The sequence below is a fragment of the Trichogramma pretiosum genome, unplaced genomic scaffold (genome assembly GCF_000599845.2).
Source record: "Trichogramma pretiosum strain Unisexual culture from Peru unplaced genomic scaffold, Tpre_2.0 scaffold3, whole genome shotgun sequence".
Taxonomy (NCBI): Eukaryota; Metazoa; Arthropoda; class Insecta; order Hymenoptera; family Trichogrammatidae; genus Trichogramma; species Trichogramma pretiosum.
In genome coordinates this window covers 2657393-2669808 of record NW_019641698.1, presented here as the reverse complement: position 1 = coordinate 2669808, position 12416 = coordinate 2657393, and the positions used below count along the sequence as shown (strand labels likewise).

Genomic DNA, 12416 nt, shown 5'->3' with positions numbered 1-12416 from the left:
ATTAAGTGTCATTACAACGAGAAGTCTTATAATATTTTTTACTCTCTGATTTGACTCAATATCATGAGTAAATACAACAAATTATTTCCTCGCGGACCTAATACTAAATTATTGAAATTTTTAGAAATTTTCTCTGGTAACGATCGAAATGTGACTTCATACCGATTTATTCTTCGGTAATCGATAAAATTGTTCGTTGACTTTCCATTGTAAAACAACGTTACTTAACTCATTCTTTCTTGGGTGAAAAACAAAATAACTGAAGCTTATATTATAACACGAGATTCTGAAACTCTTAAACAGCGTATTAATGAGTGCAAACGTCGTCGATCTTATTGAGGTGGTTCGCACCCCACATTTTACATGAATCGATATTATTTTATATGAATGTATGATGTGATAACGTGAATCTCAGTTTTATAGTAATATAACTTATGTGCGTGCCAATAAAATTACATTGCAGTGAAATAAACACCATAGAAATTAGTTCCAAAAAATGAACTGTTTTAAATCGTAAGGCGAATTGCGAAAATGCGACAAATTATCGCAAATAACGTGAATCTTGTAGCTATGTTAATTTTTTATATTTGACAATAAAATCTTTTTCAATTCAGAAATAATGAGAATCTTAATTGAGGAGTCGATAAAATTATAAATAAATAGAAAAAATATGTGATCGTTTAATTTTGATAAGTGATAATATTCATGAATTTTTTTTCAATTAATCATTAAATTCTTTCAGTTTCTTTATTTAGCTTTTTTATTTGTAGTTTTTCTATTGACATTCAATTTCTGATTACTCTTGCATGTTTTTTTTTTCATTTTTATTATTTGTTTTTACAACTCTTTATTTTCATTCATTTTTTATCATCATTATTTATTTTTTAACTATTCATTTTCCATGAATTATTTTTGTACATATTCCTTTTTTTTATTCATTTCGTCACTGTTGTTCATAAATTTAATTTTTGTTTATATTTCTATGGCTATATAATTAAAAATTTTAAGTACCTGTATAAACATAGAGTATATAGGGTCTAACAAAATGAAATTTACACGTACCAAGTATCGACTAGCAACAAATTCATATTTCATACTAAATTCACAAAAATGAACCAACTCCATCTGTCGTTGCTTATTTACCCCAATTCTTAGTGATCCAAAACTTTTTTGAGCGATTTCTTGAATGCAAGTTTCAAAAAATTCGTTGCTATCTAAGATTAATTCACTGAGTAAAACTGCTGTGCTTGCGACATATGGTCGCCACTGCTTGACTGCTGTGTGATTGAATATCATTGGTTGCAAGATCGATGTAGGTTGTTGATTAGTTATACTTTTTTCCGAAGCCAGGTATTGTTGCAAACCAATATCTCGTCGTCCATGTACTACTATACTTACCTTTGATGAAAAAGCATTAAATTTTATACATCAGTATTTACATTTGTTATCATTTTTTTTTATAACGAGAAGTCTATGATTGAGTGTTCAAATTGATTAAAGTAAATTTACCTGAGCACATTGTCCAAACATGAGCTGAAAGACCTCGAACATTTCACTACCGCGTTTACGTTTACGTTGATTTCCACTTTCTTAAACAAGAATTTGCTTAGCCAGACCATCACCTCCAAGTGCTGGAGGAGCATTTTGCGCAGAACCAACAGAAAATGCTGGTACGAAAGATTGTTGTATTGCTATCTTTGCAGCAGCTTTGTGCAATGCAGTTTGTGCTGTTGCAGAGTCCAGTACACCACCATCCTCAGTTTTTCTCAATGCTTTCTTTCACTCCTAAAAAAAATAAATGGTCTTAGGATCAATTAAATCATTAATTTTTAATTATGCTTTAAATCAAACAAACCTTGTTACTATTAGATGGCATAGAATTGAGGTGACTTTTTCTTCCACAAGTATGTGTACCAGTTCAATTCTTCTTCAGCAATTTCATTTTCCCCTCATTTCATGAGTGTTGCTAGTGGAACAGGTAATGCATTAAGGTATTTTTATACAGTTATAATAGTTAACTTGATATTTTTTAGTGATTTCAACTTACTTTTCAAGATTCAAAATCTGTGATAGCAGCTTTGATCAATTCATTGTCTTCAGTAAAGTTGTAGGAAGGATTTGTGGTTTATCTTTCTCTTAGTTGATAAACAGGCTCACTCAGAGCAAGGTTTATATGTGCTAGATCCGCCGCTTGAATTATAATCGTCATCCAAACTAGAACCTCTTGATGGCCCACAAGTTCACATAGGCCTTAAACAAGAACAATAGCAATCTTGATCACCACCATTGCACAGAAGAATCCATTTATGATGATCATTACCTTTCCAATTGATTTGATATGTGCAGATTATGCTTTTCAGTGAGTATTTCAGGTGAAAGAAGTTTCATGAGGCTCTCTTATCTTCATTGTTTCCTGATTAGGTACAGTTTCTACATCGGGTGCTTTGTCAATTTATCTTACAAGTGTGCTTTCCAAAGGTGATAATTTAGATTCATCCATTTTTTCAGGTAGCAAAGCTGTCTGACCAAACTGAGTAATATCATTAAAATTGTCTCTAAATATTTTTTCATTTGCCTTGATCAATAGAAGCTAAATCATTCACTTCTTTAGGCTCAAGAACGGTATCAGCAATAATTTCATTTTTGGAAAAAGGTATATTAATATAAGCAGCTTTCGATTCCATAGTTCCCCTGCGACAGAATCCTTGACGAACATCTATGCATTATAAACCAATATAGTTTTTTTGTGATATACTTTTATCATGATTTTCAACACTTTTAAATCAGTGGTTATATTCTGTTATTTAACATTCAATACTTCATTGGGCTTGGAATCCGAATCTTAAGTGAAGTTGAACAATCAGTATTACTTTCAATTGAATCACTGTCATAATGAGCGACTAAAGGCTTGGAATCAGATTCTTTCTCTGAACTATCCTTATTATCACTTTTATCAATAACCTGCAATTATCAGAATAATTTCATTTTGTTTTTTTATATAACGCTAACATTTTGAGAACTATCAGACACTGTCAACAGGCATGATTTTAGAAATTGTAAATTTTTGAGGCTGTATATCTGTATATCTCCTCGATCTATTTTTTCTATCAACATGTAATTATGTATTTCGTTGTTGCCTGCCTCATTCCATGGTATGCGACATCAGTGTGTTAGGCAGCAACACCTGAGGAATATCTATCCGAGTACACCTGTCGTACCGTCAGCGCAAAATGATGACGTTTTTTTATAAGAAAATTGTTCAAGTAATTATAATTTCTTTATGTAAATTGCAAGATTTATACAAACGATGACATTGAAATCATAAATAAACAGCTATTTATTTTAAAAAAGATGAATTTTGTTGAATGAGTCTAATAAGTAGAAACATGAAATTGAGGTGGAGGACCTGTTTCTAAAATAAATAATTTTTTTTTATTAGTTAAAGTATGAGAAGTAAAAAAAAAAGACTAATACCGTTACGTTGATATTCTATAAGTCTTAGAGCTAGTGTAGATTGATGGTTTTTTGCTGCCTTTAAAGTTGAGGTGTTGTAGTTGGTCTTAAAATATTTAGTCTGTAGGTGGAGTGTGTTTGTTCATGTTGAAACCATGATCGCGAACAAGAAGTATGAATTGTGTGATTGCATACTAACTTTTTGCTAGCAAAGATCATTTCTTATCTACAATAAATAAAAAGTATATGCATATATTTTACATATCATCTTAAAAATTAAAATTGAATAAGCAATAAAAGGAAATGTTTATCAGCTTCTATTTTTTATTTATTTATAAGAACAATAAATAGTACCTGCAAATTATGTACTCATTATCAGCTGTATCGAACTTTTCAGATGTAACAGTAGGATATCGCTCTTTAAGACAAAACAATGTCATGGAAAGCTTTCTCATTGTAAAGTGCATAGATCCAAATGCAAACAATAGTGGTGTACATATTTTTACCATGATTGCAACAAAAACAATACACAATTCAACCTGAAATATGATTATAAGCATTGGTTACTCTTATGCTAAAGTAAACAATAATGATTAGAGAATTTTTACTGACTTTCACGAGTTCAATGATTAATTCAGTATATTACGTGTAGGCAGGTTTATTTTCCCAAGGACTATCTATTTGTAAATCAATGGTATCGATAGGGTAATTGATAAGTACGAATCATTTTGTAGAGTTTAGTGGACATCAGATAGATTTAAACGCAATTGTGAGAACAAATTTGAAGACGTTAAGGGATGATAAAACTGGTTTCTGATTTATTTGATCCACCAGACACTTAAATCATATCATTTGGGTACGAGTTCAATGTATTAATACAAAAATTCCGATGAATATACCGTGAGCACCCTCTAAAAAAGTTTACGGGTTGGTAGAGAGATGAATAATGATCGTATCGATTCCAAAATTTATAAAGCACATCTTCGGGTCGCTAAAAAGGTATCATAAAAATTTGGACGCAATCGGTTGAACGGTCATTGAGATAATATCGTGTTTACAAAGCCGTTCTGTTTTTTAACAATAGCAGGACTTCGCTTCGCTCAGCTGAATAAATAAAATGGCAGAAAGCTCGATTTTATATTATTCGCACTTGTCGATCGACAGGCTGGTGGCGATACTACTACTGGTACCGATGAGCTTCTGCAGAAATCGAAGTTTCTCGCACGAGTTCGGCGGCCATCATCGTCACTTCTCGAGCGGCAGCAGCGGCGGTGCAACGAGCAATACTACTGCAGTCGTGCGGACGCCACACGAGATTCGTTTGGCCCGAGGCACCAACAAGGACGTCGTGTCGCGCAATATCACCATGGTATTGGAGAATCTTCTCATGAACTACGAGAACAGTCAGCTGCCGACTCACGGAAAAGGTAAATTCTCAGCACGTATACGACTTATGCACATGACATATATTTACTTTGTATGGTATATGCATCCTCTTTTTCACCTTGTAAGTTTGCGTTTGCCCTTTTTTCCCGTATTTTTTCTTCTCCCCCTTTTTTCATCGAAAAACAATTAAGCCGTTGCGGCTATTCCGATCGATTTGAATATTAGCGGAGCCTCGGCGCGGTGGCTTTTATTAGTTTTCCACTAGAACGAAGACTCGAATCGCATCTGCATTTCTGGTCGCGCGGCAGCAGCCTTTTCTTCGGCGATTGATAATTACTCGAGCGTTATAAAATTCCTCGTGCGCGCTAGCTGTACGATCTGCGCGGAATTCTCGTAACGAAACGAGAATTCACGCGGCTCGATCGAGAGCTCGCTTGACCGCGGCGCAAGACAATAATTTCTCTTTCGATTTTTCACGTTAACCGCGCGTGGATCGTCGATCGAACGAAACGACGCTAAGATTTATTTACTCGAAAAGTCGCATCTTCGAGCCAAGCTGGTGATAACCGGTACGATTTTGGCCGTTGTAAATTTCCTCTCGTTGCGAATGATTTTAATACGTATGCAATTGCACATGTATATGTCGAAGTAAACTTACAATCAAAAACATAATTCATATAACACATAACAAAGGTACTTGTTGATACCGCGAGACATCGCATGAGAAGAAGACAATCCAGTTGGTCTCTGCTGTATGGCTCTACACATCGAGTTTTTATTTTTAAGGATTATAACGTATTGAAATTATATTTAGTTTAAGGTAATGATTCGATAGAATGAAAAAAAGACTTTGCCGTAGCAAGCACGTATCGTTGTGGTCACCGTTCTATCGCTCGTGTTTACAGCTTTCTCGAATATTTACGAATTATGACTATCTTCGTTCCTCTAATCTAACGCGCAGTCGGTTTTAGATTGTTTCAAAGAAATTTTAAGAAATGTTGGAGGAGTAAGAATATTATAAAACATATTTATGAAATATTTAAATTTTGAACAATTTTAGATGTTGAGACATAATAGAATATAATAGAATCATGTTTATCCATATATTATGTAATTGGTCATGATTCATTGAATACAAAATAACCCAAGAACTTGATAGATTTAACTTAACGAAACATCATCTCTCCTTCTCGTCTTAAATATAGTACAGTGACGTTCTAAAAGGGCATTAATTTGTACGTCGAAATCGGTCTATGGAGATTAGTAGATTTAAAAAATAACTAAATAAAAAATCTGCTGCACTTGAGTGGAAAGTAATTTAATTATGAAAATTTTGAGACCTAAAGGATCATTGATTAAATATTGATTAAATATTATCAAAATCATCTTGACAAGGACTTAAAAATTACAAGTCAATATATGGCTGATTTTCTGTCAAATCGAATGGCCCGAAATAGTATATTTCTCAACGGGTGCACATATGGTTTTTTAGCAAAACGAGGGATTATAGCACGAGCCGAAGGCGAGTGCTGTAACGAGTTTTGTTAAAAAACCATATCTGCACCAGTTTGAGATACTATTTTTTCCTACGAGAGCCTAAAATTAGCGGCAAAGTTGCGTATTTTAGGTTAGAGTGGGAAAAAATTTTTTTTCTGCAAATATAAAAAACTTGTATTTGATGTCAAATTTGTCCAAAAAATTTTTTAGAATAATTGGGGCCTTCTATGACACTTTTTCCGAGGCCCAAAGTTAGCCATTTTAGGGTTTTTTTGAAATTCATGCAAAATTACAAATATTAAAATAATTCCTGGATTAAAGTAGAATGATTCAAAAGTAAAAGTGCCCAGCAACTTTTTTGTTGGGAATTATCCAAATTTTCAGAAAAAAAAAATGCCAAAGTGATTGAAGCTATCTAGAAAAGTGGAAAGCTTTCAGAAGTTGAAAAAAACACTAAACAAGAAATCTACTCGAGTTCGAACCGGACTTTCATTTCCTAAACTATGTAAAAAGCTTCCCAAAGATGTCAACTACTGCCTGATAAAGTTTTGTAATGGGTCTTATAGTTTAACGCAATTTAGACAACAATATGTGGCAAAAAACGTGTAAAAAAGGTCATAAACAAGCCAAAAATGCCTAAAATAACGAAAAAAAGCCATTTTCATTCCTTTTTTGCACGTTTTTCTCCACTCAGAGTCTTTTCAAGGCCCTAAGCACGAGAAAAAAATTGCATCGATCTAAAAAAAAAAATTTCGTCACTTTGAGCGTTGGTGGTTTAACGTGCATAAAAAATCGAAAAAAAATTTCTCAGAAACGGATCGTAACTATGGCTTCCGATTGTACACATAATAACCAACCTTTTTTGTACATAAAATTTTTTTCTAGGCCCCCTTGAACCCGCTGTACATATGCGAACGACTAAAAAGGTCGTTTTCACAGTAAAAGGGCTGTATGTTTGTGAAAAAAGCTCGTAGGAAAATGTAACAAAAAAAGGATTTAAATAGTCAAAACCTACAAATCCATATGTTTCTACGCCCCTTCTAACTAAAATGGCAAGAGAAATAGTCGAGACAAAAAACCGCTGCCAATTTATTGGCAAAGAGCTTCCTCATAAAAAATGATATTAATAAAAGGCATCGGTTATGAACATGAAAATTCGTATTTTTAAAATTTGATTTACTGTCTAGTGTCCTAACTACCAGACGATCACTCATACAGATATTTGTTGGTAATTCAATGTAGTTTCCAAATATGTAAACCAAATTGTCCAACGACGTCTAGTTCCAAATCTCGATTTCAAGCCTATCAAAGAGCTTCCTCTATGAGAAAGCAAAAAAACAACTTTTCATTTGGAGTCGTTGATTTTGAAAATATTCGGTTAAATTCTATTTTTTTGGTCTTGAATTAAAGCCTGACTGCTCTGCTTTCATTCTACCGAAAAAAATATAAAAAGTCCTTCATTTATACATAGAAAAAGAATCGAAAAAAAATTTTTTTCACATTTTTTTTTCATTTTTTTTCATTCAAAAGTATATTTTTTCTAATAAGCAATCCGTTTGAAAGAAAATGGGAGATATACTTTGAGATGACTAGATAACTTTGGTATGAGTACATTTCTTTATCTGATAATTAAAAAAAAAAAAAAAAATAATACGGCTATTTTTTCAATTGCATATGAGTTTGCAATAAGCGAAGCTACAGTATAATGAAACTCATAAGACATGTAGCTTTTTTAAACGAAAAATAGGCCTATTTTATCAGTGCATTATTTATCGAGTTATTCCATCTATTGATTAAAAGCGTCTGGATTGCCATTAACAATAATAAGGCTTGTTTTATGAAAAAATAACATTATAAATTAAGAAATATCACAAGCAGTTATTTTGTGTTTACATATTTTTTTTTTGTAAAACTCAACGGTCCGATTGTTATTATTAACGTTATATTTCAATACCAACTTATTGTAATCGAAGCTCAAGTTTATATCAATGATTTTTTTTCAATCATCCATACGTATAGGGATACGCATATTAGCCTTGCTGCAATTTTTTACCAACGTGTATACAATTTTTCGTTATTCTCATAGTAATGCGGTTACACGAAATGCAAGAGTCATCGCGCAAGTTTTGGTTTCAACAAGCCGCCAAGCAAATATTCAACAAATCTTGGTTCATTAATCCATCGATGATGATGTCACAGCTCACTCGATTGTCAGGCGGTGGCATATCAGCTCGGAGAAAGATTCCACGGCCCATTGCTGGAAAAATCTTCCCGACAGTTTCTCGCGCAGATGCCGAGCTCGTTCATCAACGACCGCTAATTTCTCCAACAAATTCCACTAGGAGGAACACCTTCATGATCGTCAGGGCGTCGCTTCGATTCAGCTCGTATTTCCGCTTGCCTTTATTAAAATTATCATACCTGCATTTCTCTAGCAATCGTGTTACTGCAGAGAAATAATTATTTATATTTTGTTTAATTTTATTCATATCATGTACACAGCTTTGCAGATGACATAAAAAAACTATGATTACAAAAAATTTTTTTGTATGTACAATGAAAATAAATTTATTTAAAACAGATTCTCAAAATCTTTATGATTTTGACTGACCAATATTTTTGAATTCATCGAAATATACCTAAACATGCATTTCATAACGTTTTCTGAGAGTCGTTTTAAAATTTATTTCAAGATCAAACTCGAGTATATCGCATGCTAGAGTCATTGAAAACACGTCAAGCTTTTATTCAAAAATTAAACTTGCCATTTTTTTTATTTGTGAACGAATAAAATACATTAAAATTCAGCTAAAGATTTAAATTTTAAATTTAATTTCAATTATTTTTGTATCTTTTAATTATTACAGTGTAAAAAAGTCAATTTCATTGATGGAAAGCGAATTTTAAAAATTGTCAAATTTTATCCCTAGTTTAGTTAATACTAATAATACACTACTAATGTCTAGGTCTTATTTATTATCGAATAGTAATATCAATTACTATTACGCGAAATTTGACACAATATCATAGACGAATAATCACTGAAGAGATTGAGAAAACCCAAACCCTTCCCAAAAATTTAAAAAAAAAGAGAAAATAATATACTCCTCGCGGCCAAGTACAAGCACCCCAAGACCCTGGAGCTGATCATGAAAAATTACGCCAAGGAGCAGACGACGAGCATCGAGCAGCAATCAACATCGCCGTCGAAGCAATGAGTCGTGTTTCTGTTATATTAAGTACATGTTCCTACACTCGTCCATGTAAATCTTGTATAAACTATTAATATTATAATGAAGTTTTATCCTATTAAGACTGAGAAACAATGTTTACCACTTAAACTTGTAGATAATAATTTTCGAGTCGCTGAATCAGCGCGCATGTAAATATCATTCGCGACGATTAATTAATTAATTAATCGATTCTATTTACACCATGAAAATTATGACTCGTTATTGTATGAAAAATAATATGAATATACCTCAAGACCGCTCTGAAAACCGAAAACTGAGAACAGAGCAGTCAAAATTTGCTTGTATAGAACTGTAATTCGGCTCAACAAATAAATAAGTGAGTTGACGATCTCCACTTAACTTTGCCTTTTTTAAACTTTTAAACTTTAAAAATATATCGAGACCGGTTCCCGTTACTTTTTGGACTTCCTGGGCACGGCTTTTTCATGTCAAACCCTAAACTTTAAGCTCAGCCTTGAGCCCAGGCAATACCAAAACTTTTTGCAAAAACGGCCCGGTCTAGTGTGCATGCACGTCAAGTTCGTGTAATTGGAAAACTTTATGAGCTGCGCGCATAGCGACGAATTCATCACACGCACGAGTAATTTTGGATAATGCATTAATTGATTTTTTTTCTCTATCTCTTCTGCGAAGCGTTTAAGTTATATACAATAGTTTACGCACGAAATCGCGTTTTCCGCAAGACTTCCGTAATTTCTTACATTATCTTTCATTTTCTCCTCGATGCGTCGACGACCTCCGACATTTGTAATCGTTGTAATGCAGTTAGCGCAAGAACAATTAACGGCAAACTCGATGATCTTTCTCTCTCTCTCTCTCTCTCTCTCTCTCTCTCTCTCTGAAATTGGCTTCCTCAAACGTACAAAATGAAAAAAAAACACACACACATCCGCAGAGCTGCGGGCACCAGTAATTTGCGCTGAAAAAAATAGCAGAAAAAAATGAGGATCGCTCAAAGATGGCAAAAAAAAGCCCTCGAGAGATAACTCTGGATGAGAGGCAGTGCACGCGCCCGCGAGTAGCACAGGTGCCTTTAGAGAAGACAGAGAAATCGAAAAAAGTGAAAAACAGCTCGCTCTCTTCTTTTTGACGAGGAATGAAAAAAAGACGCGCATAAAATGTAAACCACACACGCGTAGACAAGGAGTATGCAAAAAAGTATATATCATCTTTGATATAGAAAAAGGAAAATAACGCAGAATCTCAAATATCTATCGAATGGCGCTTTGATTCTTGATATAAAAAATAAATAAAAAGTCGTTCAGGCAACTCGTCGTTGTTGAAAAAAGGTTGTTACTCATCCTAATTACTCGAAAGAAAAACGATCGAGGTAATAATTCACGACGCGCGCCGTATCACCGTTAAGTGACTTTGTCGGCGTAAATAATGAACAGGTTGAATATCTCTTTCCGGTTATTTTATTTGCTATCCACGCTACAGAGCAGCCATGGTACGTACGCGAACAACGAACGAATGAGAAAAGAGAGACCGAGCCGACGAACAATGAATATCAGCTGCGAGTTGGAGGCAAGCCAGAAGATACGCGAAAAATCTCATTACACGCTTATCCGAATCAATATACAATAAATCGATGTGTGTCTCTCGTTTCTCTCTTTTTTTTTTCGCTCGGTGTCTATATGTGTATGTGCATCGCTTCGCATGCTAAGTGCAGAAACTCCTTTCGCTTTCGAATTCACTGCGTACATACGTGGTGCTATGTATATACAGATCCAATATGTGTATAGGGGTCGTATCGTCTATGTGCCCACGAACGCGTATAGTGACACCAGTGGCCAAACGAACTCATCGAACTATTGAAATATCGGGTTCCGGAGCCGTTATTTATCGCGATGACCTCGTGACTAGACCCTACGTGTACAGTGTAGACAGAAATAAACCACTCTTAGTAAAAAAAGTCAACGAGTCATTTTTCTTTTTAAGTAATCGATAAATCCTTCAAAAATATAGAATTGATTTGTTCAATTATATTTTTATCATTGTTTTTTTGTAAAATTATATTGGTAGGATTATAATTATGGAATGATTTAAATGCAGGCCCCGATGAAGCCCTGAACTTGACATGATTTCAAGAAATATGCATTAGGCCCTGACTCAAACCATAGTAAACTCTTTATCAGAGCCAAGTTCTTCGTATCATTTAAATAAATAAATTAACAAAAAAAATTACTGTTTCAAAAATTATTTTTTCTTATATATTCTTTTTGATTAAATTTCAAAAAATTATTGATTTAATTTTTCATAAATACTTTTCGGTTAGTTACAAGATTCGGCAGTGAGTATAGCGGCCTCGACCTACACCATCTTACTTTGCGAAGAATTTGATTCAACATAATGCGCAAATTTCATTTCAGAATGCAAACTATAGCACTTGCGAACTCGATTATGATAAATATTATAATATTGTTGAGTGCAAAAATGCTTGGAATAAAAATTAAATTTTTTCAATCTTCGAATAGAAAAGTGATGGGGTGTGTGTAGAATCTATCCACTAGACACACCCGCAGACATTTGCACATGGCACACTTGCGCACCATTGTATTACATGGTCTGCTACATGCTTACCTATACGTATTCATGCGATTCAGCCTGTGCGCCGTTCTTCGATGTATATTATGCGCATCATTTTTCGCTTAACGAGCTAATACGAGAGAACATCATTTTTATGGGTGTTTTTTGCTTTCGCGCAGAAAGCTAGTATATCTTCATTAAATTGTCTCGGAGCATTATAAGTCTTTCTTTGGTATGCTCATTTAATATTTATTTTATATTTTTGTTCTTTAACGTTAAAATTGTTGTTATCTCACA

General features: G+C 33.7%; 1 protein-coding gene across 1 annotated transcript in view; it reads left to right on the top strand.

Annotated features, from left to right (window-relative positions):
- The window catches only part of LOC106650308 (gamma-aminobutyric acid receptor alpha-like), a 46690-nt gene that overhangs the window by 19763 nt on the left and 14511 nt on the right, over window positions 1-12416 (top strand). The window contains exon 2 of the mRNA XM_014368236.2: window positions 4618-4880. Coding sequence (XP_014223722.2) covers window positions 4618-4880 — 263 coding nt within the window. The remainder of the gene's footprint in view (window positions 1-4617; window positions 4881-12416) is intronic.